We start from the raw sequence: 27,435 nt of genomic DNA on the forward strand, positions 1-27,435 counted from the left end.
CCAAGGCTTACGGAGGACCAAGACCGACTGTGATCGATGACGGCAAACGCGACCGGTCACATCCAGCTGCATTTACATGATTTTGTATCACGCCTTTGAAGCACAAAGTTTTAAAAAAGAGGAATTAATTTAACTCGTCATGGAATTAAACGTCTGGCATCGGGTTGGGACTATTTTTTTGGGCGGATATATTCTGACAGTAGCGGCTCTGACGGAAACTGCTGCCTACGTCACACCGCTGGAAAGGGTGCAGTGTTCGTCATAGACCACAATCGGAATTTGACTTGTTCTCGTTGTTAAGAAACATCAATGTGTTTCTATTGAGCTTCGCCCAACAACAGTGACGTTGGGAATTTTCCCGATGAGTGGTGAACAACGAGCTTATTACCTCGGCCAGCGAAGGTAGACGGACGTGATGTTTTCACCTCTGGCTCTGTTTGTTTGTTTGTCTGTCTGTCTGCCTGTCTGTGAGCAGGATATCTCAAAAAGTTAAGGACGGATTCGGACGAAACTTGGTGTACAGGTTGGGTGTGTGACAAGGAAGAATTGATCTGCTTTTGGTGAAGATCCTGATCTCGTTTTAGACACGAATTTTTTTTTTAGTTTTCAAGTGATTCATCACCATTGAGAGACTGGACCAAAAACGATGTGTAACACGATATCTCAAAAAGTTGTGGACGAGTTATGGAAAAACTTGGTGGATGAGTTGGTTAGTTGACAAGATCAAGGCGATTCGATTTTGGTTCAGGTCAGCAGATGCGGCCTCTCAGTGGGATACAAAACGTAAGCTATTTAGCCTGGCGGAGGTATGCAGTCTCTCCTGGTGGAGATAAGGATGAACAAGAAGCGATACTTCGATATCGTGTGGCTGGGGGCAGTAAATGTCTAGGTTAAGAATGATGAAACAATTTTGCAGTTATAAAATGTAAATGTAGACACGGTGAATTAGCATGCATGATGGGAAGAGTTGTGACGTTGGACAAATTTATATTTATAGCCCTCAGATCAAAAGGACGTACACGGCCATAATTGTGACAGAAGACACAGGACAGAATAGCCAATTATATAACAGCGCGATGTCGCGGCGCTGTAATAACCACTTCTGTCACCAAAAAAAGATGAAGAAATCACCTCCACAAGACGTTTTAAAAACACTTCTGGTGAAAAACAATGAAGAATAACCACTTCTGTCACCAAAAAAGATGAAGAAATCACCTCCACAAAACGTTTTAAAAACACTTCTGGTGAAAAACAATGAAGAACTAGAGGGGGAGCACTCGGTAGAGTGCAAAACCTCCGCCGCCAATACTGCTGGGCCACTTAAGTGAACCTGATATCCTATTCATTGTAGGTCAAAACGGATCAGACTCTACTGAACCACGATTGAATAAACTAAACTTGATCGACGCACATGTAGAAATGCCCAAAAAAAAATAGAATTTTTTTTTGAAAAAAAAGGTGCAAAATGTTTTTTTTTCTCTAACAAATTTTTTTTGGGGGGGTTGGAAATCACTTAAAACATGTAGAAATGCAAAAACAAAAATTCAAATATTTTTTCAAAATGGCCGCCATAGCGGCCATAGTGGATTTTGGACAGTCCAAACTCTAATGGCATGATCCTTGGATCATACCTAATCCCCCCACCAAGTTTCGTCGAAATCCGTCCAGGAGTTTTTCCGTAATACTGTTCACAAACAAACAAACAAACAGACAGGGGTGAAAACAGTAACCTCCGTCCATCTTCGATGGCGGAGGTTAATGAGAGTTACAACGCTGCGCATCAACAACTAACGGAACAGGAAGATTATCACTTCCTGCTCAGAAAATCAACTTCCGGCGTCACACAGAAAACTATTCAACACAAAAAACATCGCTCTTCCGCATTAACCCCGCCCACAATTCTCCCGGCAATCTCCGCCCACAAGTGTGACGGAAGACATAGACAGAATAGCCAATTATATAACAGCGCGATGTCGCCGCGCTGTCAAAAGTTTAAAGCTTCACGCCTGATGTCACACACGTAACATATATTTGCATTGGAGTGTTATCCAGAGGTGTCATCCATCACAATATATTGTTGCGGCCACGGGTACCGAGACATCAGCTTGTCTATCAGGGGGATTAGTCCCCGGTTGTCCTCGGTAGAGCCGGACCTGGGGCCACCGCTCACAATTAACGTTGCGGTACGGTGGGTTGTTTTAGAACCACGAACGCCACCCAGTCAGTCACGAGTTCCAGTGTCCACCGTCTAATTATTCTGTTTAACTAGAGGTCACGTGGTTACCTGAGCAGGTAGCGCGCCCTCGGCAAAGCACCAATGTTATCTCGATTCGATTTTAATTAGGGCGGCTGAGCGTTTTAACCGCTGGTGCGTGCCGACTGTTTTTGGTCAAATCTGTGGTAATTACCTCCCAGTCTATCTCAGTTCGAGCAATGCTAGACTAATGGAAGGAAAGGACAAACACGGACAGTTTGGAAATCGTAAAATAATTCATTAATAATAAAATAAATGAATAAAAATAACTTTTTATTTTCTGAGGTAAATAAAGAATTAATTTCAAAGCAAAATCAGTCAAAATGCCAGGAAATCAAAGAGCAGATGCTTATTGGGGGTCGACTTACTTACAGCTAAACAGAGACATGGGTACCCAACAGATCATTCAGGGGGGGGGGGGGAATAATCGTCTCGCCTTGAACGCCAGTCGGAGTCTGGAGGGCGCGGAGATCGTCCGTCATGGATTTAGACCCTGGTGTTGTTGGTGACAGACCCGTGCCTCACTTGTTGGCGGTGCTGCTCACACCCACACGCGCACCACACGCTCGCTTGCCCAAGCACTGGGAAGGACAAATTGTCTCGTTGTTGGCTTTTGTTTTGCTTTTTCCTCTCTCCTTTCACTTGATCTTTTTCCTCTTTCGCTTTTTCTCCTCACGCTTTTCTCTCCTCATGCTTTTCTCTCCTCACGCTTTTCTCTCCTCATACTTTTCTCTCCTCACACTTTTCTCTCCTCACGTTTTTCTCTTCTCACGTTTTTCTCTCCTCACGCTTTTTCTCCCAGAACCTACCTCTCGCTCCTTTTTATATCTCTGGGCCGTCTCCGCCGGTCAGTCCACCCCAAGCTCACCCTGCCCCACTGGCACACGGTTACCATGATGACCCGTGCGCTCTCAAAAAAGCGGGCGTCGGAGCTCGTCAAAGAATGTTGCTGTATATATTGTTTCGGATTTCAGAATCAGGTCCAATGAATGGATCCACACATCCAGGTCCTCAGACAGTTATTCCCTTAAATGCATGTTCAGATTAGCCCCATCCCCATGTCTAATGGGATATTAAATGTGATGCGTTGATAAGGGTAAAGAATAGATCCCCTCTCTTATGGGAAGCTTTTTTCTTTACGACAGACACGTTCACACACATTTCTTTTGCGAGCTCTGATGCCCGCCCTTATTTTTCCTCAGCATTTCTTTCGCGAGTTTTGACGCCCGTACTTATTTTTCCTCAGCATTTCTTTCGCGAGCTCTGATGCCCGTACTTATTTTTCCTCGGCATTTCTTTCGCGAGCTCTGATGCCTGCCCTTATTTTTCCTCAGCACGTTTACACACATTTCTTTCGCGAGCTCTGACGCCCGCTCTTCTTTTTCCTCAGCACATTTACACACATTTTTTTTAGCGAGCTCTGATGCGCGCCCTTATTTTTCCTCAGAAACGTTTATGCATGTACTTCTTTCGCGAGCGCCGATGCTGGCCTTTTTTGAGAGCGTACGGGTCGTCATGGTAACCATGCGCAGGTGGGGCGGGGTGAGCTTGGGGCGGACTCTGCGCCCACCGAGATGGCCGCCGATATAAAACGAATTGGAGGTCCTTTTTGAGGAGAGAGAAGTGAGAGGAAAAGAGAGAGAAAAGTGAGAAGAAAATGGCGAGAAAAGTGAGAGGAAAAGAGGTGAGAGAAGTAAGAGGAGGCAGAGAGAAGAAAGAGAAGGAAAGCCAGAGAGGTAAAAGAGGAGGAAGCGTGCAAGCCCGCAAGTGAGCAAGCGAGTGTGTGATGCGCGTGTGGGTGTCTGACCGTCAACAACGAGACAATTTGTCCTTCCCAGTGCTTGAGCAAGCGAACATGTGGTGCGCGTGTGGGTGTGAGCAGCGCCGACGAGTGAGGCACGGGTCGGTCACCAACGTGTGAGGTGTGGGTCAGTCACCGACCGACCGTGTAGGTCACTGGACGTCACCAGTTTTGTGAGGTGTGAGGAACTGCCCGTGTCACAGCACCAGGGTCTAAACCCGTGACAGACGATCTCAGTGCCCTCCCAGACGTTGGCTAGCATTCAAGGCTGTTCGCGAGAGGGTGCACGGCAAGGCTGGGTGCTGGCAATGGACGTGACATGCACGCACACATTTCAGGACGTTTTCACTTCACGGATGACTACTCTGGTGAGCGAGACGATTCTTCCCCCCCCCCCCCGAATGATCTGTTGGGTACCCTTGTCTGTGTTTAGCTGAAAGTAAGTCAACCCCCCCCCCCCCCGATAAGCATCTGCTCTTTGTCTCTTTCCTGGCATTTTGATTGATTTTGCTTTGAAATTAATTCATTTATTTACCTCGAAAATAAAAAGTTCTTTTTACTTATTTATTTTATTATAAATAAATAATTTGTCGATTTCCAACCTGTCCGTGTTTGTCGTTTCCTTCCATTGGTCGAGCATTGTCCGAACCGAGATAGACTGGGAGGTAATTACCACAGGTTTTACCAAAAACAGTCGGCACGCACCAGCGGTTAAAATGCTTGGCCGCCCTAATTAAAATCTAATCAGATAACATTGCTGATTTGCCGAGGGCGCGCTCCCCACTCAGGTAGTCACGTGACCCTTAGTAAAATGGCATAATTAGATGGTGGACACTGGAATTTGTGGTTAACTGGGTGGCGTTTGTGATTTAAAACAACCCAATGTACTGCAACGTTAATTGTGAGCTGTGGCCCCAGGTCCGGCTCTTCCAAGGACAACCAGGGATTAATCCCCTGAGCGACAATCTGGTGTCTCGGTACCCGTGTCCTCAACAATATATATATATATATATATATATATATATATATATATATATATATATATATATATATATTTCTTGAAATTGATGATTTATGTGACCTTGACCTTTGACCTATTGACCTCAAAAAAACAATAGACTTCCAGCTTGTCACTATCTTTACCAGGTAGTTAAGATTCGTGAAGATAGGAGTAAAAATGCGACTTTTAGGCGATTGACAAACAGAGCTGAAACCATAACCTCCGTCCACCGTTGGTGGTGGAGGTAACAAAATAGGTATTTGATAGATGCCCGAATAACTCCCCCCCCCCCAGCCAACAAGAAGCATTCGCTACTGAAACTGCTTGAAACCACATCCCAAGATGCACTTTATAGCAGTCTTCGGTAGCCTCAAAGAGGTCAAGGCCAACATGTGTTAGCGTAAAATCTTTCCCAAATTCTGAAGTACCTGCATTCAAAATTTGGGGACACCAGGTGCTACTGTTCAGCCGTGAAAGAATAACGTACAAACGCACAAACTCCATAATCCACACTAAATATTAATGCTTCTTCCTTTAAAAGCATTTACAAATGCATTTCGTCCATTGTATCTCCTTCATAAATGATGCATATGTTTTCCTCCTCCACCATTATTTCTCGTCTTCACAGATTATTTTAGAGCTGTTTGTCGGCTCGGCACTTGGTCCAACAAACCTCCCCTCACACATACAGTGCCGGGTTTCTTCGTGTCTTCAACAAGTGATCTTGTCTCCCATCCCATGACCTTTATCTCCGTTTGTCAAAGTTGGGAATTTGGAATCAGAGTAAGCATCCACCAACACCCCACCCCCTCAAAGCTTCATGTCCTTCCTTTCTGCATCCCTCTTCACCCCACCCTCTCAATGCTTCCCCCTCACCCCACCCTCTAAAACCTTCCCCCACACCTCACACACACAATCCTCCCCCCCGCGCACCCCTCACACACACAAACCTTCCCCCACACCCCACAGACATATGTCTCAAGGGAACATCGATAAGACAGGCATATGTTTATGTCTGTTGTCCCTGCGGTGCTGTACGGTTGGTGCCTCAGAAGGTGTCTCATCCGCTGAAAATGTGCAATTTTATTTTTCAGGATATCGTTTTGTTTAACCTTTTGTACGGTCTTCTAATATAACCCCCCCCCCCCTTCACTTCGACATCTATATATATATATATATATATATATATATATATATATATATATATATATATATATATATATATATATATATATATATATACATACGAGAAGGGCACTCGGAAGAGTGCGTAACTCCACCACAAAATGCCTGATCCACAAAAACATATCGGGCCCAATACATTTTTGAAATATCATGCCATAGTGCGATATCGTTGCCCTGAAACATATAAACAAGCAGTCATAGACTGGTACTTACAAAATCGTCAACTTGACCTCTGACCTTGTCTCATAAAAGCTGTCTTGAGAGAAGGTAGCGACGCAAACCAGAAGTTTCTCCGATGATTCTGCACCAAACCATCAAAAATCGTAACGTCGACCGAAGCAAAAATCTCCATTTCTCCACGCAATTATTTAATATTATTTTATCAAAGTCACAAAACCGTAATATTCGGCCATCCACCAACAATCTTTGCATAATCCGATGGCTTAGCGAGTCAGGCATGCGGCGATAACCTTTATTGGGATAAAAAATGACTTTCAAACACCATTTTTATCGAAAACACCGTCAGCGCGCACACTCAAAACCTTTACGTGACTCAACGACTCGTCTGCTCGAGCGCGCTGCACCACATGACGAGCCGTGACGCGGCGAGTGAAATATTTTTTATACAATCTAAAAACGTCTCCAGAACATCTGATTTTTTTTACCAGAATTTCGACAACCGAGTGTTAAGCATACTTAGCCATTACCAAAAGTGAAAACAGAATTGCAATCCGAGTTAAAACGAACTCGTAACGTCGACCGAAGCAAAAATCTCCATTTCTCCACGCAATTATTTAATATTATTTTATCAAAGTCACAAAACCGTAATATTCGGCCATCCACCAACAATCTTTACATAATCCGACGGCTTAGCGAGTCAGGCATGCGACGATAACCTTTATTGGGATAAAAAAAAAGACTTTTAAACACCATCTTTATCGAAAACACCATCAGCGCGCACACGGAAAACCTTTACGTGACTCAACGACGCGTCTGCTCGAGCGCGCTGCACCACGTGACGAGCCGTGACGCGGCGAGTGAAATATTTTTTATACAATCTTAAAACGTCTCCAAAACATCTGATTTTTACCAGAATTTCGACAACTGAGTGTTAAGCGTCCTAAGCGATCACAAAAACTGAAGACAAAATTAAAATCGAAGTTAAAACGAACTCCTAACGTCGACCGAAGCAAAAATACTCCATTTCTCCACAGGAATTTATGGAATTATGTTTGACCTCACTGTGACGTTGACCTTTGACCGATTTTGACCAAAATCTAATCAGCGCTAGCCATCACCCTCCTGAATCACGTGGTTCAATTTGACATTGGTAGCTTCTTCCATTCTCGAGTTATCGTGCCTACAAACAAACACACAAACACACACAAACAAACACAGAAACACACAAACAGAGGACGGAAGTCATCAATATACTTACGAAATCTTTAGATTTCGTAAGTAAAAACTTCTTCTCCAGAACAACTGGAGAGATTGAGGGGAAACTCCACACAAATGTTCACCAAGGCATGCATGCACAAGGTTTAGGAATAATCTATGTCACACGGTTTGGCAGACATATTGGATTTAAGAAAATATTAAATAATGTTTTCTCTGGGACCGCTGAATCAATTGATGTGAAACTTCACAACTGTGATCTCGTAGTGAAGGGGGATACATGTTTTAAATTTCAACTTGATCAGACACATGGTCTGGCAGCCAGTCATTTAATTTTTTGATGTGGGGTATTTTTTTATTATCTTGCCAAAACGAAGTTTTTGCAAGATATGTTCGTCAGCTTGTATGTTTTTTTTTTTGTCTGTAATCACGTATAAAAAATTCTGCAGAGCACAGTTATCATTGGAAATTTTTGTAACTTCGCATATCAGAGGCCTATAGAGGTCCTTTTCAGTGCATAAAATTTTGAAGGTCAAGGTCAAAGGTCAAGGTCGCTTTGTCGCAAATCAGGGGAGTCAACGAAACCCTTATTTTTTGAGTAATTTTGATCGGATCGTCTTCAAACTTCATGGGAATATAGTTCATGGTCTGGCGCTCAGCTGATTAATTTTTGGTGGCGATTGGCCTTGACCTTCATGGTTAGCGCCTTAGGTCAAACATATTTGACCCCAAGGTCAAATTTTCAAGTTTTAGGAACCATATCGTGTAGTACCTCAAATTGAACACCTCGATGAGTGCTTTCGAGATATGTCAAGCTTGAGACATTATGACCTCATTTGGTGACGTTATAAGGCAAACGCATATTTTTCATGGTTACTCTGTAGAACGATTCTCATCGGAATCTCTCGTAGGCAGATATTCCTCAAGGAGTCGCTCCTGGTGGATAGCAGCTGTGTTCACCTCAGTGTGACCTTAAAGAAGTCACACGTGGTCACATTTTGGCAAGATACGGGTCACCCTGCGGGTGAGATTGGTTTATTTATTTATTTATATTTTGAATAAGGTTCACTTGGCTGTGCCTGAATGGGTTTGACAGGAGAGGAGTAGCAGGTGAAATGCGAATCCTATCCAGGTTCCTCCTGATGACTTCATTTATTTGCTTGTTCGGGTTCCTTGTGATTACTCCAATGCAGGACTGTACCTATTTGGTCTTCCATTTGATTTGAATTGAATTTATTTTAATCCCATTCTGAATTCAATTGAATAATAATAAAAAGCGTCATGAGTCAGTGTCAGGTGTCCGATCAAAGCGGGACGTCTTGGTACCTGGTCATCACTGCCAGCAGTTATAAAGTGGCAGTTCTAATTATGTCTCATTCATTAACAAACATACCAGTACAGAAACACCACACAAATTACACCACACCAAACTACACAAACACCACACAAAACAAGTCCTGGCAAAGGTCTGCAATCTCTGATTGTTCTTTTTTGGGTAGTCGATCCAGTCAAAAAACATTTTTTTTCAAAAAAAACATTTTTTAAATTTGTTCTACCCTAATTATCAATATTTCCGTCGATATGTTTGTCTGTCTCTCTGTTGGGTAGTCGATCTAGTCGAGAAAAAAAAAATTCCAAAAGTGTTTTTATTGAGATTTGTTCTACCCTTATTATCAGTATATAAAATGGCGATTTCAGTTAATACACTCGCGATTTCGATGAAACTTGGTTGGTAGGTTCATACCATGACCTAGTTGTGTGCAAATGAGAACCGTTGCTATGGACACCACCGTTGCCGAGCAACGGGACTTTGAAAGTTTTGAAAAATCATAAAAAAATTATTTTTTCGAAAATCAAAAATCGGGTCACGAGTGACTGTGGGCAGTACATTCAGCCATATTGTCAAAAATTTCCAGCCGGATCCTATGAAAACAGTCAGAGAAGATAGACTTTGAATGAACCCTGGTCGAAAACAATAAAAAAAATGAAGTTTGTTATATCTCAGAGACTGAGTCAGATATACATGAAACTGGTATGGTAGGTTCATGGTATGTCCTAGTTATGTGTGAGAAAGAACCGTTGTTTTGAATCCTTCCGTTGCCTAGCAACGGCCGAAAAAACTCTAAATGTGGGGGTATTTTAACGAAAAAACAATCTGCAGCATTAACCCTTGAAGCTAGAATCATGAATTTTCTTGTGCTTAATCCTCAGGTTATTCCCCATCGAACGGGCCCATCGGGTCAGGTTCTATTGGGTAGGCGACTACCCATGTCCGCCTACCGGCTTGTCTGTCTGTCTGTCCCTCTGTTCAGCCCAGTGCTCCGTTAATGCAATGGCGATTTTGATGAAACTTGGTTGGTAGGTTCATACCATGACCTAGTTGTGTGAAAATGAGAAGCGTTGCTATGGACACCACCGTTTCCTAGCAACGGACTGAAATTTTTGAAAAATCATTAAAAAATCATTTTTTTTGAAAATCAGACCATGAGCGACTGTGGGCAGTAGATTCAGGCATATTGTCAAAAATTTCCAGCCGGATCCTATGAAAACTGTCGGAGAAGATAGAATTTGAATGAACCCTGCTCGAAAACAATAAAAAACGAAGTTCATTATATCTCAGAGACTATGAGTCAGATATACATGAAACTGGTATGGTAGGTTCATGGTATGTCCTAGTTATGTGTGAGAAAGAACCGTTGCTATGGACCCCTCCGTTGCCTAGCAACGGCCGAAAAACCTCAAAATGTGGGGGTATTTTAATTAAAAAACAATCTCCAGCATCAACCCTTGAAGCTAGAATCATTAATTTTCTTGTGCTTAATCCTCAGGTGATTTCCCCATCGAATGGGCCCATCGTGTCAGGTTCTATTGGGTAGGCGACTACCCATGTCCGCCTCCTGGCTTGTCTTGTTTGTGACCCCACTCCTCTGAGCTCCTCAGGTTAATCGCCACAAAACTTTACAGGATCACATTATTTACCACGGTGCACTTAAATAGGGGTTTAAAACAGTCTTTTTCTCATATTTCATAAAATATAAACACCCGAGCTGCCACCTGCCACCATCTCAGCAAGGGAATATCCAGATATAAAATGCTTCAGAAACAGCCCATTTTCTTTCAGATTTCAACCCGGATTCCGATATATATGTGGTGAGGTGGTAAACTCCGATCATCAAATATGGTATCAAATATGAAAAATATCTGTCAATTAAGACATTACCATGTTCGGTAAAATCGGTAAAGGAGGAGTCACATGACCTATCTAATGCTCTAATTATTATCAAAAACTGAACATACTACAAACACAACCCATACATCGATTTAAAGGTAATTTTACTGCTCATCTCAAGATTTAACTCCCAAGGGTGAAAAGAGAGTTTGAAAAAGGTTGCCATCTTAGCTAACTTCACCAAATAAACACCTCAAATACACAGGCAAAGTATAGTTGAAAAGAACCAAGTTAACATCATGATTTGATTTTTGATCGTAAATTGATCGTAGATGTTTGATTAATTTCATCGTACATGTCTCACCTGAAATGAGAAATTTTTTGGAGTGTGTATTATTGGTAGAAACGGGAATTCACTGTAAAAATTCAATGACGACATATCGTTGTGAGTGGAGCTGGTAAACTTGCCAACCATTAATTTTTTGATTTTCAAATGGTTTCTGGTCACTATCACAGAAATATTCAATCACAGGTGAGATATATTTCATTTCTTACAATATTGTTACGTTTGAGGGGGGGTATGCATTCAAAGGGTAATTAGGATGTTTAATCAGGTATGCCATGCTGTTCGAGTTTACCAGGATCTCAATGTAATAAGTAGCAATTCAGTGGTGATAAGTTGTCTAGTAAATGTCCATTTCTTCAAGGGGGAAATGATAATTGTCACGTAATTAGATAGGGATACGGATAGGGTAAGTGTGTCTGCGTAAACCCCTTTAAGTATTCCCTGGAGGCTTGCCGTGACGTCACAGGACAGTGCTGCGGATGGCTCCGCCCCGTGATCACGATTGGCGGAAGGCGACGGCGCAGGGCCAATAAAACGGCTCGATTGGAAGTGAATAGGACGGGAGGATAAAAAGGTTCTGTTCGGGGTCGAAAAGGAAGAGGAAGAAGATCGGGACAGAAAAACTGTTCTGGTGGAGGCTGTTGTGCTGGGAGCGTGTTGTGTTGTTGTGCTGATTCGATCCTGGTTTTCATCGTGTCTCGAGGCCTTCCTGTGCCTCGTCCCTCAGCTCGGTTGGCTCTGGGGTTCTGCTGGCTCGGAGTACGGGGTCGAACGGCGGCCGGACCTGCCTCCCTCTCCTGCTCGCAACTTGGCGCCAGAACTGGTTCCCTGGCGGCTGTGAGCGGACTTGGGCCGACACCAGGAGGTCGACAGTATCACGGTGTCTCCTGCCCCTGACGAGCGCAACGCCAGCTCGTCCGGCGCCAATCCAGGGACTGTTGCGTCCACACCACGGGCCAGCCTGACCACCAGGACCAGCTACGTTGTGTGTGTGTGTGTGTGTGTGTGTGTGTGTGTGTGTGTGTGTGTGTGTGTGTGTGTGTGTGTGTGTGTGTGTGTGTGTGTGTGTGTGTGTGTACCTGGCGCCTTAGAAGGTTTGAGATTTGTATATTCATTGGAATTGTCTGTGTTTTCCCCACGCCCGAACCAACACCACCATCCCGTCGAATCGCCCTGGATCCCTCCTCTTGCCGAGTCTTGTTATTTCTGGTTAGAGAAATAAACGTTATCAACTCAGTGAAAAGCGACTCGTGCCACCTTCCTAGTCCCGTTTGCGGTTGAGCGATTAGAACCGCCATCTTTGGGTTATAGAAATAAACCGCCTCCATCGTTTCGGTTCATTCTACGTTAGCGGGACTGTTCAAGTCCCGTGGACGTCACATTGGTGTCAGGGTGTTGGATGTTCGAACCCCTCTAAATTATATTTGGTATCGGGAGAATATACCAGGATTAAAATCTCGCCACAAATTGGAATATAAAATTACTGCAGAAAAGCGCGCGAGCGCGGGAAAATTTTGGCGGGATTTTTCAAATTAAAATTAATTGGCGGCAAACGGGACTTCTGCACTATGTCGGATGTGCAGATGTTTGAGGAGGAAGGCCACGTGTATGGCAGCGAGTCGGGGGAAGAAGGGAGAGACGGGGGTAAGGTTGGAACCTCCCCCATTCCAAGCATGGACCGTGCTTCATCGCCCGTAACGGGGCCGGCAGCACTGGAAACCGGCGCGATGTCGATCTGGACAATGTTGGAACGTTTAATGAGTGCAATGACGGCACAGGGGGCAGAAATGGCAAATCAATTCGTGACACAGAGGGCAGAAATGACAGATCAATTGGGGGTAATGGGGGAACAGATGCGTGCACGGATTGATTTAATGAGGGATGAATTGGGGGAAAAGATGGAGAAAATGAAAACTGAGATGCAGGAGTGTGTGGATGTTCAATTGGGGGAAATACAAAGTAAATTCGAGGATAGATTGGAGGAAACAAAGGTAGAAATTACATTGGAGGGGGAAAATATGCCAAAGAAATTGGTAGATAAAATTGATGCAACGAACATTCGGGTTGATAAAGTGGAGGAAAGCCTGGAACGTCATCGTGCCTGTGTGGATGCTCGTATGCAGCTGCAGATAGAAGAGTGGGGAGAGCTGAGGAAGCAAGGGATGAATTTGGCGGAGGAGGTAAAAGGATTGGAGGCTCGTTTGGACGAACAAGATAAAATTATGAGCTAAGATGAAGTCTTGGATAAAGGCCTGGTAGAGCCGTCTTTTGTAAGTAGAGTGTCCGGGTTGGTTGAGGAGCAGCTACAAACTCGCGACGGAGCTTTGGAGGAGGTTGTGCGGGCCCAGAAGATCCTGCGGGAAGAGGTGAATCGGTCCATATAACGTTTGGAACAGGAGGCAAAATTGACCCATGAGACCCTCACCACAAAACATCTTTGGCCACAGTGGGCTCCGAAACTGGATACGCAGCCACAAGGGTGTTTGATCCCTGGGCTGGATTCGGACAAGGGAGAAACTGAGAAGCGCGCCACCGTAAAAGTGATCCCCCTGGTAAATTTTGTCGGGTCAGGGAGCCTTGAAGCTTTTCTGACGCAATTTGAGTGCATTTCCCGACTAAACGGGTGGAATGAGCGGGAACGTATAGGGAATTTGGTGGCAACGTTGCGGGGACCAGCCGCAGATGTGTTAAACGTGATCGCGGAGGGGATGTTGACCAGCTCCCACATTTGCGAGGCGTTGAGCCGTCGGTTTGGGTTCGCAGCGAAATGTGATCTGGTGCGGGCCCAGCTCCAGCACCACAGATTAAAGCCGGGTGAGACAGTGCAGGAGCTGGCACAGGACATTTACCAATCAGTCAGGATCGCGTATAGGGACCTTACAGTGGAGGCATGGGACAGACTGGCACTAGAGAAATTTTTAGCTGCTCTTCCTGACCCTGAGGTCCGAGCGCTAGTGGAGCTACAGGATCCACCCACCGTACACCGAGTGCGTGGCCAGGCTGGCCTCGTGGAGTCGGCCGGGTCGGGTGCCCGAGAGGCCATCGGTGACGATCCGACAGGCGGAGATCCAGGATCAGGGAGGGGGGCTGGGAGAAATTGGCATTACCCAAATGTTTCAGGAAATTTGCCAGAAACTGTCAAGTTTGATAAGGGGTAATCCAGTAGTTAGTGCGCCAAAGCGGCGGGGTCCAGCCCAGCCAATAGAGCAATTCGATTATGGCCGAGGGGGTCCGGAACCGGAAGAAACATTACACCGATACCCACGGGGGCCTTTTATGGGGAGTTGTTTCCGGTGCGGGCGAAGAGGACACATGCAACGATATTGCCGGTACCCGGCGAGGGAGGGACCCTCCAATAGACTTTTAGACTCGGAGAGGGTGAATCCTCCTGCTGAACCACCAGGTCTATCCGAGATGCCCTTTCATAGGTCGGGTCCGGAGATCACTGTCGGGGGTCGGGGAGACTAGATTGGGCTGAGCATATACGGCCATGCTCGGCTGCTGAGATTGTGGCGAAGTGCCCTCCTTTGGTGAAAAAAGTGAATTGTGGAAAAATTGGCATGGGTTTGTAAGTGCTGCTGGGTTTTAGAGTGACAATAGGGACAATGGGTAATTGGTAACAAAGCGGGCACGAGTGGCTGTCCAATGGCTGGTGCGTGGATCGGGTGAGGAGAAGTGCTGTGTGAGTTGCTTCAAGTTAAGAAGTGAAATGTATGGTGCACACATTGTTTTTTATTGGACATGGTGTGGTAACAGGGAAGGTCATGGTCGGTGAAGTGTTAGAAATGCAGGTGTCACATGTAAGGCCGATGGGGTGGGGGAGTCATGTGGGTTTTGTGGGTGGGGATGATGTGCTTGTCTGCATGGTTTGCTGAAGCTCACGGTGAGCGGGAATTGCGACCCCCTTCAAGGAGATTCACCCCTGGTGGCTAATGGTGACAGTGTCTGGAGACAACTGGGAGAGGGTCTGGTTGGGCGACCAAGGCGGGTAGGACCTTGGCGACCCAGGAAGGCCAGAGGAGCCAGTGAGACCCCTTCCAGTGTGTTGTACGGGATGAGAGCTGATGGCTACCAGGGGGGGGGGGGTGGGAATCAAAGGGAGCGGGGCGGAGAAATGTCCGGGTTGGACTAAAGCTTACCTGTGGGTATGGTTGCACCTGAGATGCCCCCATCATCTTGTGGTAACCCACCCCACGGCCATGATGGGATTCAGCCTGCATCATTAAAATGGGGATCATGACCTAGAAATGTGATGATGACCATGGTGTGAGTGTTGTGAAGATGTGTGAGTCCCACTCGATCCCGCACAACTTGACATGTGCAGCAAGGACATGAGGTCCGCATAATTTTGGGGCAAGCAAATTTGAAAATTGGCTCCCCAGGTAACGCTGGGTCTATTAGCATCCACTGGGGGGACGTGGTCAAGTGTAAATATCCCGTGAATAGTGTCGTTAAGGCTTAGAGTAGGAATGTAAAGTATAAGTGTTGTGTTTTTTTTTTTGTGGAACCTTTTGTTTCCCCTCCCCAGATCACTGGAAGAGTGTTGGGCAAGAGCGATGATCCAGAGGATGGAGTGCAACTTTGCTCAGTGCTTTCGAGTGATAAAATAAAAAATAAAAATAAAAAAAATGAATGATTGTTTAGGTGAGGATAAGGCCATAAGGGGGTAGTAAATTAAGCAGGATAGGTAAGTTAGCTGCGACTCGCTGCCCATTGCCCCTCCTACTTTATTTCGTTAGGTTAATTAGGTGTGAGTCAGTAAGTGTTAAGGCTGGTACGGTAGCGCCTGTGATATACCTTGCAGGAGCTGCGGTACCAGCGGAGGGGGCAGTGTTACGTTTGAGGGGGGTATGCATTCAAAGGGTAATTAGGATGTTTTATTAGGTATGCCATGCTGTTCGAGTGTACCAGGATCTCAATGTAATAAGTAGCAATTCAGTGGTGATAAGTTGTCTAGTAAATGTCCATTTCTTCAAGGGGGAAATGATAATTGTCACGTAATTAGATAGGGATACGGGATAGGGTAAGTGTGTCTGCGTAAACCCCTTTAAGTATTCCCTGGAGGCTTGCCGTGACGTCACAGGACAGTGCTGCGGATGGCTCCGCCCCGTGATCACGATTGGCGGAAGGTGACGGCGCAGGGCCAATAAAACGGCTCGATTGGAAGTGACGAGGACGGGAGGATAAAAAGGTTCTGTTCGGGGTCGAAAAGGAAGAGGAAGAAGATCGGGACAGAAAAACTCTTCTGGTGGAGGCTGTTGTGCTGGGAGCATGCTGTGTTGTTGCGCTGATTCGATCCTGGTTTTCATCGTGTCTCGAGGCCTTCCTGTGCCTCGTGCCTCAGCTCGGTTGGCTCTGGGGTTCTGCTGGCTCGGAGTACGGGGTCGAACGGCGGGTGGACCTGCCTCCCTCTCCTGCTCGCAACTTGGTGCCAGAACTGGTTCCCTGGCGGCTGTGAGCGGACTTGGGCCGACACCAGGAGGTCGACAGTATCACGGTGTCTCCTTCCCCTGACGAGCGCAACGCCAGCTCATCCGGCGTCAATCCAGGGACTGTTGCGTCCACACCACGGGCCAGCCTGACCACCAGGACCAGCTACGTTTTGTGTGTGTGTGTGTGTGTGTGTGTGTGTGTGTGTGTGTGTGTGTGTGTGTGTGTGTGTGTGTGTGTGTGCGCACCTGGCACCTTAGAGGGTTTGAGATTTGTATATTCATTGGAATTGTCTGTGTTTTCCCCACGCCCGAACCCACACCACCATCCCGTCGAATCGCCCCGGATCCCTCCTCTTGCCGAGTCTTGTTATTTCTGGTTAGAGAAATAAACGTTATCAACTCAGTGAAAAGCGACTCGTGCCACCTTCCTCGTCCCGTTTGCGGTTGAGCGATTAGAACCGCCATCTTTGGGTTGTAGAAATAAACCGCCTCCATCGTTTCGGCTCATTCTACGTTAGCGGGACTGTTCAAGTCCCGTGGACGTCATAATATTATCGATATCTCCAACCTCTTAATGATGTCTTGTCTTGTATTTATGTATGGAAATAGTGAGAGAGGGAGAGAGAGAGAGAGAGAGAGAGAGAGAGAGAGAGAGAGAGAGAGAGAGAGAGAGAGAGAGAGAGAGAGAGAGAGAGAGAGAGAGAGAGAGAGAGAGACACAGACAGACAGACAGAGGGAGAGAGGTTGGGGGGTGGGGGCGAAGAGAGGGGGGCGAAGAGAGGGGCGGGTGGGAGGAAACACAGAGAGAGATAGGGCAGATAGGACCAAAGCTTATCTTGCTGTGTTTAACACCCTGGGGTCTTTGACTGGTCGAGGGTTAAGCATGACCATCACTGCCACACCTCAACACAGAGTGCCATTTCCTGTGTGTTTTGTATTTGATGGCGATAGGCCCGCTTCACACAGGGGCAGCAAAGGTTTCAAAGGATTGAACTGTGTCCTACCGAACCAGGTAGTATGGACAATCGATTGACGTTTCACACGTCGTTTTTTTTGTTGAGTTCGCAGCTTGTACCTTTCCTTCCTTTTGTAGGAGCCATCTACCTTCAAAATAAAGTAGGGAGGCATGGGGGACAGGAAAGCTTGGATTGTGGAAAGATATCAATGCACCACCACATGTCGCAATGCACTCCAGGATGGAGGGAGTGTGAGGAGGGAGGGGTGTGAGGAGAGAGAGAGGTGTTGGAGGAGAGCGATGCTTCACCGCACGTCCAATACACTCTGGGAGGGAAGGGGGTGGGGGGGAAGAGAGAGAGAAAGGGAGAAGGAGAAGGAGATAGAGGTGTGAGAGGAGAGTGCTGTACTGTATTTGGAAGGTGTGTAGCAAGGATGGGACAGCCAGAGAGAGAGAGAGGGCTACCCCCTCCCACACACTCCCCGTACCCTGCATGCCATGGGCCTTGCAGCCTGCAGACACCTCAATCGCTTTGCCTGGAAGTTTGGCTGCCTCGCTGCCTCAACTGACATTTGCAATGTTTTACCCATGTAATGTTTTACCACGATGCCACTGCAGTTACTCTTAACCAAGGTTGATGAAAATGACACTATGATGTGACACTTGACAAAAGACTCGAGTTGACACTTTCCCTCAAGCACTTGATACTTTCTTGAAACTTGGCTCAGGTGACTTGTTGACATCTCTGCTCTGTCGAAACTGGATTACTAATTGAATTTATAATAGGGTAAAAATGCCAAATAGCTTTAGTTTCGTGCTTTGAGAAAGAATTTAATAAATGTATGCTGGAAAAAAAGAGAAGGCAGAATAAACACATTCCTCTGTAGTTGTAAACAACCTTGTAAAACCTTATCTGTCTGATGACCATCTGAGTCAGCAGCAAGAAATGACCATCTCCCCCCCCCACCCCCACCCCCACACACCCCCTCCCTAGGTTATAAGCAAGCTCCGTAACAGACCAATTATCCTTCTATGTTGCAATTTTAAAATCCACAAAGTTCTATCTGTTGTTTTGACACACCGTGGTGAGACTGCATGAATACATTAATATTCTCTGTTGAGTTGAGTCTTCGGCTTGCAACGTCATTGCAAGCTGGGGCCTTTCTCTTGTGCTCAAGATTGTCTATTTTATTGAATGAACAGCTTGTATTGAACTCCAGGTTTTTCGGTCTTGAGGTGGCTGGAATTGCTCCTACAGCTCCAAGGAAGAACTCGTATGCTGGGTTATCAAGGTCGAACTCGTATTCTGGGTCCTTGAAGAACTCGTGTGCTGGGTCTTGGTCATTCAAAATGGAGCAGCAGTGAAAGGGAAGGAGAAAAAAAAGTTAAAGACAAAGTTGGAGTGTAAATTTATTTGTATTGTCATGAAGTCATGCAGCGAACAGAAATGGTTAATGTCTGTAGTTTCCTTCATGAGTGACATTGAGAGTCACATAGACAAAGTTTGTAATAATCTGTAATGTAAGGCAAGAATCTTGGCAACTTACATTCCAACCGATAGGATGGTTTCATTTGAGTGGGTTGATCGGATGATTGGTGAGTGATGTGATGGAGATGCAGCCCAGTGGCTTCAGATCGTTTTCATCGCCCCCTTGACATTCTGTTGAACATTATTGTTTATCTGGCCCCATCCAGTTATTCTTCATTGAGGAGTCTATCGTCTCTCCTCACAAGGTACTTCGTATGCTGATATATCATTTCTCGTGTAATTAGTATGCGTTCCTCCCCTTCGTTTATAATGTACTCAATACATTCCTGCTTTCCCACAGTTTTCTGGCAAACGATGAGTTCACACCCACTTGGCACAGAAGAACAAGCCTCCACATTCTCTCTTGCATCTGAACTGTGATCAGCTACATTTTGTTCATCATGTCTCCTCTTGTGGCGATGTTTCTTGCGAGCACCCTTCTTTTTGAAACGTTCGAGACGTTTCTTCTCCAGGGGCCCCTCATTCAATTCCCCGAACTCTCTTAATGCATACTTCACCTTTTTTGGCTTTTGTGCCCTGTCAAACGTCACAACAGTTGTTTTGTCATTGAATTTCAATTTTTTTTCTCAGTGACATCACTGTTTTGGGAGAAAATCATAGTTTTGTCAAGATTCACCTCCCCCTGAGGTTTCTTTCTTGTGAGACAAGATTTTCCATTTGGGGAGCTTTTCATGGAGTTTTTCTTCTTGTCTGTGAAAGAGTTAACAAAATCATTACCAGATGGAGTTACATACAATCCATTAAATTAATTTCAATTTATTTTATTATTGGTGTACTTTAGTGCAATGAATCTGATCTCAATTCCAGAAGCTTTCACTTACAGCACTTTTTGAAATGTTGACTCCGGAAGCCATTGATGATCTGTAGCACAAAGAGCAGCAAACAATACACATGAGAAGAGGACCTTGTGTGTTGGGATATTTTTGTTGGGTTGTTGTTTTCGGATATATTTTTGAATTTGAAAACTGACATTTCTCAAGCTGGACTGAGCATAAGCACAACCCCATGGCGAGTCCTCTGCCAAGAATCGATGGATCCTTGAGCATAGGACTTCTTGCTGTTGAGCATCACTTGTTCAACCTTAAATGGAATTTTGTTTGGGACTGCATTTTATCACTTGGACTTTTTCATCCCCAAATCAACTCTGGATTGGTCTCCCAACAAGATTGTTAACGATATCCCATGAGCTCATATCACTTGCATACCTTGGTGATGAGGGTGAGGCACCCAACAAATCTAATGAAGATTCTGCAATTCGACATTTCGTTGTACCAGTGTCGAGTGGCAGCACGGCGGCTGAAGTGCTTGTTCCAGGAGGATGTTAATCCTTTAAACAAGAGCAAGGAGAGTTTTAAAAGGCTTATTCTTACTACATTGATCGAAAGATAATGGAGGAGATCATACATCCATCAAATGGGGGATGAGGACGTTGATATAAATATCTGTGTACTTGAATGTGAATGACAATCACATTGGTAGACAATTAACAAAAATGAACAATTTGAACTCATGTTGCTAAGGCACCTGTCTTCCTAAACAACATGAGCGAGGGGTTTTGATGGGAACACCGGCAGATTAACCCAGAGAAAATGGTTCTTTGGTTCCACTCAACACAAATGGAGATAAAGTTAAAAATCATCAAAACCAGAAAAGGTAATTTACCTGAAGCGAATAAAACTGATGTGTGGTGTCAGTTCAATTAAATCTGCAGTGTCATCATGTAAGGCAAATAAAAGAAGGAAATGAAAAGGAACAGTAACACTGACTTACGTTGGTAGAGTTTTTGTATCCAGTGGGTATTTTGGGGCTGCAATGGAATAGAAAGTAGAATAATCTCAAATAGGATGAAGATTCACACAAAGATCGATGTGTCAAAGATTGAACTCTCTCTCTCTCACACACGAATGCGCACACACACACACACACACACACACACACACACACACACACACACACACACACACACACACACACACACACACACACACACACACACACACACACACACACACACACACACACACACACACACACCATCACGGGATGGTCCACCAACTCATCTCCGAGAGGAATCCACTCCACACTGATGATAATCAGGGAGCCAAGAATATGTCCCTGGATTGATCCCTTTTGCCAAGGGGTGGGCTGCTGATTTGTCAAGAAAAGCCTTCTAAATGTGTGTAGGCTCACTGTTGCTGTGGTTAGCAGTGCAGCAGGTCAGGTCAGTTTACGGGAGCATGTACCGGAGCAGCGCGTCGCTGCGTCCACTTTCCACCGGTACTCCAGGGACCTCCGTCTGGACATCCCCCAGGCAGATGCCAGGCCTATGCCCATCTCCTTCAGATGCCGATCGACCTTCTGTAACCACGAAGTACGCGGTCAGCCCATTGACCTCCTCCACTCACGAGGTCCTCTCGCTGAGAGAATCTTGTGAGTAGGATCAGCGTCAGGAAAATGAGCCACATGTCCAGAGAGGCGCAGCTGATGCTCACGGACGATGCAGGTAACAAATCTCATTTGTCTCTCTTAGCAACTGCTCCTTGGACACAAATTCTGACCAGAGTCCAGATCCCTGCTCAGAGTCCAAGTCTCACATTTTTAGAGCAAGACTGGAAGCACCAAGGACCTGAAGGCTCGGACATTCGTCATCCTGCACAGGTACCGACAGCACCACAACCCATGATCCAATGAATCCATGATTCCCCTAGCTTGACCCAGACGGCTGTTGACCTCTGGCTCACAGCCAGCTGAGACATGAACATCACTGCCAAGGTAAGTGAATCTCTCCGTGACATCAACATCCTCACCACAAACAGGAACAGACAAGATAGCAGCATCCAAGATGTCATTGAAAGCCTGGATCTTAGTTTTGACCCAGGAAACCTGTAATCCCAGCAGCTCTGACTCCTCAATCAGCACCTCAGGGGCCTCCAAAAGCATATCCAGGGTCTCCGCAAAGATGACTACATCAGCGGCAAAATCAAGGTCAGAGTTCTTGACATTTCCAAATGATGCACCACAGCTTGATCTCTCCACCCCAGAATCCAGTCCATTCAAGTGCTGAAAAGTGTGGGGGTCAGCACACACCCTTGACAAACTCCAGCAACAACTGGAAATAAGTTGGAGATGGTATCACCACTCTCAGTACCAGAGTATATTTCAGAGATCAGATTGATGAGTTTTGGTGGCACCCCACAAAGACCAAGAATCCTCCAGAGGGCATCCCGATTCACTGAATCGAACCATTTCCAGAGATAACATGGGCTACAAGCAACCGCTGCCAAAACTGTTCTCTACATTCGGTGAGGACCCGAACGGCAAGGATACGGTCAATCGTTGACCACTTTGGTGTAAAGCCTAAAGGCTCTGGGCGCTGGTGCTCAAGCAGATGGTGGAAAACCCTTTCAAGAATTATCCGAGCAAAGCCCTTGCCTGGCACTGAGAGCAGCATCACCCCTCGGTAGTTGTTGCAGTCCTGGCGATCACCCTTCCCTTTCCATAGAGGGACAACAAAGCCCCTCTTCCAGTGTGTTGGAATGATGCCTGTGTTCCAGGCAGAGCACAGAACTGCATGCAACAACATGAGTACAGCATTTCCACCAGCCTTGAGAAGTTCAGCATGGATGCCACAAATCCCAGTAGTTTTACCCTATTTCAACCGGTTCACCGCAGCCTGTGTTTCCACAAACGAAAGTGGATCACAGTTGATTGAAGGGTCAGCAATAGGGATAGTAACATGCCTGACATCCAACTCAACAGCTTGTGTATCAGCCTGGTACAGCCACTCAATGAAACCGGCCCAGCGGGCTTTCACTTCGGACTCCTCTGTCAAGAGCCTGCCACTCACAGCTCTAACTCCAGTCCACCGAGGGAGGGGCTTGGAGGGAAGTAATGCACTAATTCCCCTGAAAGCAGGACGAGAATAACTTGACTCCAAGTGATGCTCTACCCCCTCACAGATTTCTCGCACATATGCTCCTTGTCCATTCTCAGAGCACGTACAGTTTTACACCTCAACTCCCTGAACAGCTCATCTCTGCCATTAAGCCTGGCCCTGCAATTATGGTCAATGGTATCCAGTGTCCCTTGAGACAGAGTTCTTATTTGCCCTCCAGTGAATTCCATGATATCCACTGGAAACATCAAAGGATGGTGGTCTTGAAGACACTCCACAACTCTTCAGGATTCCACAAAGCTCCCAAATCCCCACTCTGGCTGTTCGCATGCTCCTCAACTACCCCGTCATCTTTGAGCTTGCCAACATCCAGCCGAGGCTAGGATGGAACCATTCTCCTGGATTTAAGCGACAACTTAAAACTTGCTTACACAATGCTGTGGTTGGTGTTGAGGAACTGAGAACTCCGGTTGACCCTGCAGTACTGGATCATCCTCAAGTGACCACCAATGAGCACAGGGTCAACCTCCTTTGCCACACCACCAGCGTTGCAATAATAAGTCCAGCGATGACCTTGTGGGTGCTGAACCCATGAACTAGCCACCCTAAGTCCATGACTTCTTGCAAAGTCAAGGAACTTAGTGCTTTTCTGGTTCACAGTTCCAGACCCATGGGGACCAACACATGTCTCATAACCATCCCTATCAGTTACAGTCGATGCATTTAAATCCCCCCAGCACTGGAAGAGTATCTCGCCTGGGACACTGATCAACCACAGGCTCAAGCATGGCATATAATCCGTCCTTCAGGGTGAGATAACTCGCCTCAGTCAGGGCATATACCAGGGAAAACGACACCCAAGGAGTGACAAATCCTTGATCTCATAATGCGCTTGTTGACCGGTGTTGCCTCAATTATCATTGGATTCAGCTTATTAGACACAGCTGCAGCAACACCTTCGCATGGGAACCATCAGTCACCAGACCAATCGTAGGTGTAACCACCCACCATGATCTCGCCACTATCACATCTCTGAACCTCAGAGAGTGCTGCAATACTGATGTTCAAATGCTTGAGCTCAGATGATAACAGAGGCGGGTGATCATGCACTCTTAAGGAAAGGACATTCCAGGTACCCTTCTGAAGGGACTGCCTCTGGTTAACCCAAGGAGGCTGCCGTCTGGAGGACGACAACTCAGCACCACCCTGACACACACAAACGCAATCTGACCCAGGAAGTTTACCCTGTGGTTTCCCTCCAATCACCAAAGAGTGGGGATCCCGAAGGTTTTGCCCCAATCCCGTCATGCGGGGAGCTGCCCTGCGGAGAGCAGCTGCACAGGAGGTACTCCCATGGAGTGGATCTTCAAATTTCTTTGCGTTGTTGTGTTTTGCGGAGTGAAGGGTTTTTCGCTGGTTTTATTGCAATGCTGCAATTGCAGGTAACAAGTAAATACCAACACCCAATCAAATCTCTCACCCACGATTGGAGGGCATAACCAATCAGCCCTCACCTAATCAATTACCCCAGGTGGCTAGGATTATCAAAAAATAAACTCCCATGCTCTTCCGGCTGAATAAAGCCACACAAAGTAAGTGAAAAGTTTGCTGTATTAAACCTACCTGGGTTCCATCACAGTTGCAAACATTCACAAGTCGGACATACATGAAAATCCCAATGCAACACACACCCATGCCACCATCATACCTTGAAGAAGGGAACATATTTGGAGAATCTTTCGAGGAGACGGTCCGTTAAATTTTGAGGGTTCTTCATGAAAAACACAGACAAACAAAACGTGTTGTATCAGGCAAAATGGATTTCCTGAATTGTCTTTGAGTGTCGAGAGGAAAGTACCACCCGGAAATAAATATGATATAAGCATAGAGCTCCATATAAATTGTCTATCAGGTCTTCCTGATGCACATGTTCTCACTGAGACACCAACATGGTGGATGATTGTACTTTGGACATTGTTTATGTTCATGGCAAAAGATGTGTGGAGACCACAAGGTGTTAAACACCACATCGTGAGCTGTCTAGACAATGTTCTTGTGCTGTGTGTGACAGAAGTGTGTGATGGAAGAGATATGGAGTCAGGAGAGACAAAGTTATTCCACATCTTCCCCCTGACTGGCCGACTCACTGACCTTTCCCACTTCCCTGTTATGTTCTTTGTCTCTCCTCTCTGTTTGAGTTTTACCTTCTCTCATAAAAGACTTCTGAGCTGTTGCTGAAACAGTAAATGTGTCAAATGCTGTTGGAGTGTTGCATGCCGTCATACCTGAGAGTGAATAAGCTTCACGAGCCTCTCAAAGATGTCTACGGAACATCCTTGCAGTTTCTACATGAGAGAGATGGACCCAAAAAAAAAACATTGGATCAGGTCAAATGATTTGGACCAATTGGTCGTGAATGTAGAGGGTGGGATCATGAGCGTCTCAACTTTCTTGGCCTCCTGGTTCGGTGCTCAAATGAGTCTTTCCGCATGAACGATGTATCTATCCCATTGTCTGTTCGATTTGTCTGGCGTTAAATTCAGATATTGTGGACTTGACATGGATTGTTTATAACTTGTATCCTGGGGCCTCATATGTCATTTATTCCGGCCATGGTATCGTGTGTGACAAGCGAGATGGCCTCGACACCCTTTACTTCATGGCCCAGTTGTGACCTTTATTCGACGCTTAACCCCATCCATAACAAACCCTCTCCGATAAGCTGCCCAGTCTGGTTTCGAATTCAGACCCAGCTCAAAACTGCCTTTCTGGTGTTTTCATCAATGTGGGTAACGTCACGTTACACGGGCATCTCATCTGCCAGAATTCGTTGGTGGACGTTACACATCCCACAGTGTCCTTCGGAAAGAGTAGAGGACCTATTCCCGGCACCCTGGCCAAATTCCAAATTCCTGCTCTGACCCATTGGGGGCACTGCATCAGCGGAACTGCCGTGCACCGAGCAACGATACAACCAGCAGCCACATGATGCACACGAAAGGTGAAAAGGAGGATCCTTCCAGAGTTCCAGTTATATCCAGGCTGTTTCGAAATTATGCATACATACTTTAAAAAAAAAAAAAAATATATATATCTCGTGAACCTTCTGCACAATTTTCATCACAGTATACTTTGGTGTATTTTCAACAACATGGTGCACCCCCACATTATCATCCAGCTGTGCGGGAGTGTCTAGACAATGAATTTCCTGAACAATGGATAGGTCGCAGAGGGAGTGCTTTGGCATCATACCCTCCAAGGTCTCCAGATCTCACTCCTTTCGATTTTTTTTTTTGCATAGGGACACTTGAAAGATCAAGTTTACAGGAAGAAACCACAAAAATTAGAGGAACTGTGGATGGAACAACAGCAGGAAGCACAAAATAATTCACCTTAATCACAATAATTCAATTCAAAATAATTCAATGCTTAATAATAAGCACGTGGACTCTTTGGAATAGTTATTTCCCCAATGAACGTTAAAAATAGTGCCTTCCCTATCGGGGTTATGATGTAACTAAACTCGTTAGGTCGGGTCGTTTGTGCCCCTCTTAACCCGTTGTGATAATCGACCCATCAGCCTGTGATGAAGTGTGCCGTGACTGTCGTCATCACATGGGGTGTGCGTGTCCTACTGCCATGGTCGTTCAATGTGTGTGACCCACACCCGCACTCTGGAACGTGCCCCAAATTCTCAAAATCCCATTTATTGTTTGAAACCCACCGAGTCGTTGTTTGTCTGTTCGTCTGTATGGATGTCTACCCTAACCCGTCTCGCCCTGTCCTGCATTTCGCTCCCCATTCACCCAAAAATGACGGGAAAAGGAACCAGGACACGATCCAGCCTCCCTGAAACGATCGCCCCATTCGCTGTCTTTGTGCCACGGACATTGTTGGATGTTTGGGTTTCGTCCCGGGAGCCTGAGGGTGGAAGGGGATTTTTTCCCCCATGTTAACTGTGGAACTCCGTTTTTGATGACAGTCGAAAGGACCAAACGACTGAATATCATTGGCCCCGCCTGCCCCAGGGACTACAAAGCTGTGCTCAGTGTCTGCTTCGTTCTGTCTGTCGTCACCCACGAGCTATCTTCGTCCTGGTTGTCGTGCTCTCTCTGCCCTGGACGTCACACACGTTTCTGCCCTGGTCCCGTGTGTTCTGCATCGCCCTTGCTCCTTCCTTGATCCTGGACGCTTTGGTGCGTGCTCTCGACGGAGCTCGTGGACCCTCGGTTGTGGAGAGCAATGTCGGGGCCATTCCGGAGAGGGGTACCAAACTGGGGAAGGTGACGTCCATACCGGGAGGCTGAGGCCACCCTGCCCTTCCCAATTTGCGTGTGTGTGTCTGTGTGTGTGTGTCTGTCTCTGTGTGTGTGTCTGAGTGTGTGTGTCTGTGTTTGTGTGTGTCTGTGTGTGTGTGTGTGTGTAGGTGTGTGTGTCTGTGTGTGTGTCTGTGT

The 27,435-nt window shown here is 46.0% G+C and overlaps 1 protein-coding gene and 1 long non-coding RNA gene across 11 annotated transcripts in view; one reads left to right on the forward strand and one right to left on the reverse strand.

Moving 5' to 3' along the window:
* LOC147013105 (uncharacterized) lies at positions 1-19,823 on the forward strand. Of its 2 annotated transcripts, XR_015051201.1 has the most exons (4): positions 1-402; positions 5,684-5,838; positions 8,547-8,659; positions 19,367-19,823. It is a non-coding gene; the product is annotated as an uncharacterized LOC147013105 (long non-coding RNA). The 2 variants fall into 2 exon arrangements; XR_015051202.1 differs by lacking the exon at positions 5,684-5,838 and having other exon boundaries at positions 4-402.
* The window catches only part of LOC147013106 (uncharacterized), a 12,046-nt gene continuing 3,137 nt past the window's right edge, over positions 18,527-27,435 (reverse strand). For 2 of the 9 annotated variants that reach the window (XR_015051199.1, XR_015051198.1), the window contains exons 2-6: positions 20,857-20,893; positions 20,292-20,413; positions 19,908-19,947; positions 19,085-19,776; positions 18,527-18,873 (exon numbers count right to left, since the gene is read on the reverse strand). Coding sequence is in view for 2 of the 9 variants with exons in the window: in XM_085854687.1 (XP_085710813.1) it covers positions 19,640-19,776; positions 19,908-19,947; positions 20,292-20,413; positions 20,857-20,893; positions 24,690-24,752 (399 nt within the window). In the remaining 7 variants the exon portion in view is untranslated. Of the gene's footprint in view, positions 18,874-19,084; positions 19,777-19,907; positions 19,948-20,291; positions 20,414-20,856; positions 25,327-27,435 lie in introns of those variants that run through there. The other 7 variants (XR_015051195.1, XR_015051194.1, XR_015051197.1 and 4 more) reach the window with 7 other exon arrangements.

This window comes from Eptatretus burgeri, chromosome 14 (assembly GCF_056783735.1).
Source record: "Eptatretus burgeri isolate ZD-2024b chromosome 14, Ebu_testis_v1, whole genome shotgun sequence".
NCBI classification, from domain to species: Eukaryota; Metazoa; Chordata; class Myxini; order Myxiniformes; family Myxinidae; genus Eptatretus; species Eptatretus burgeri.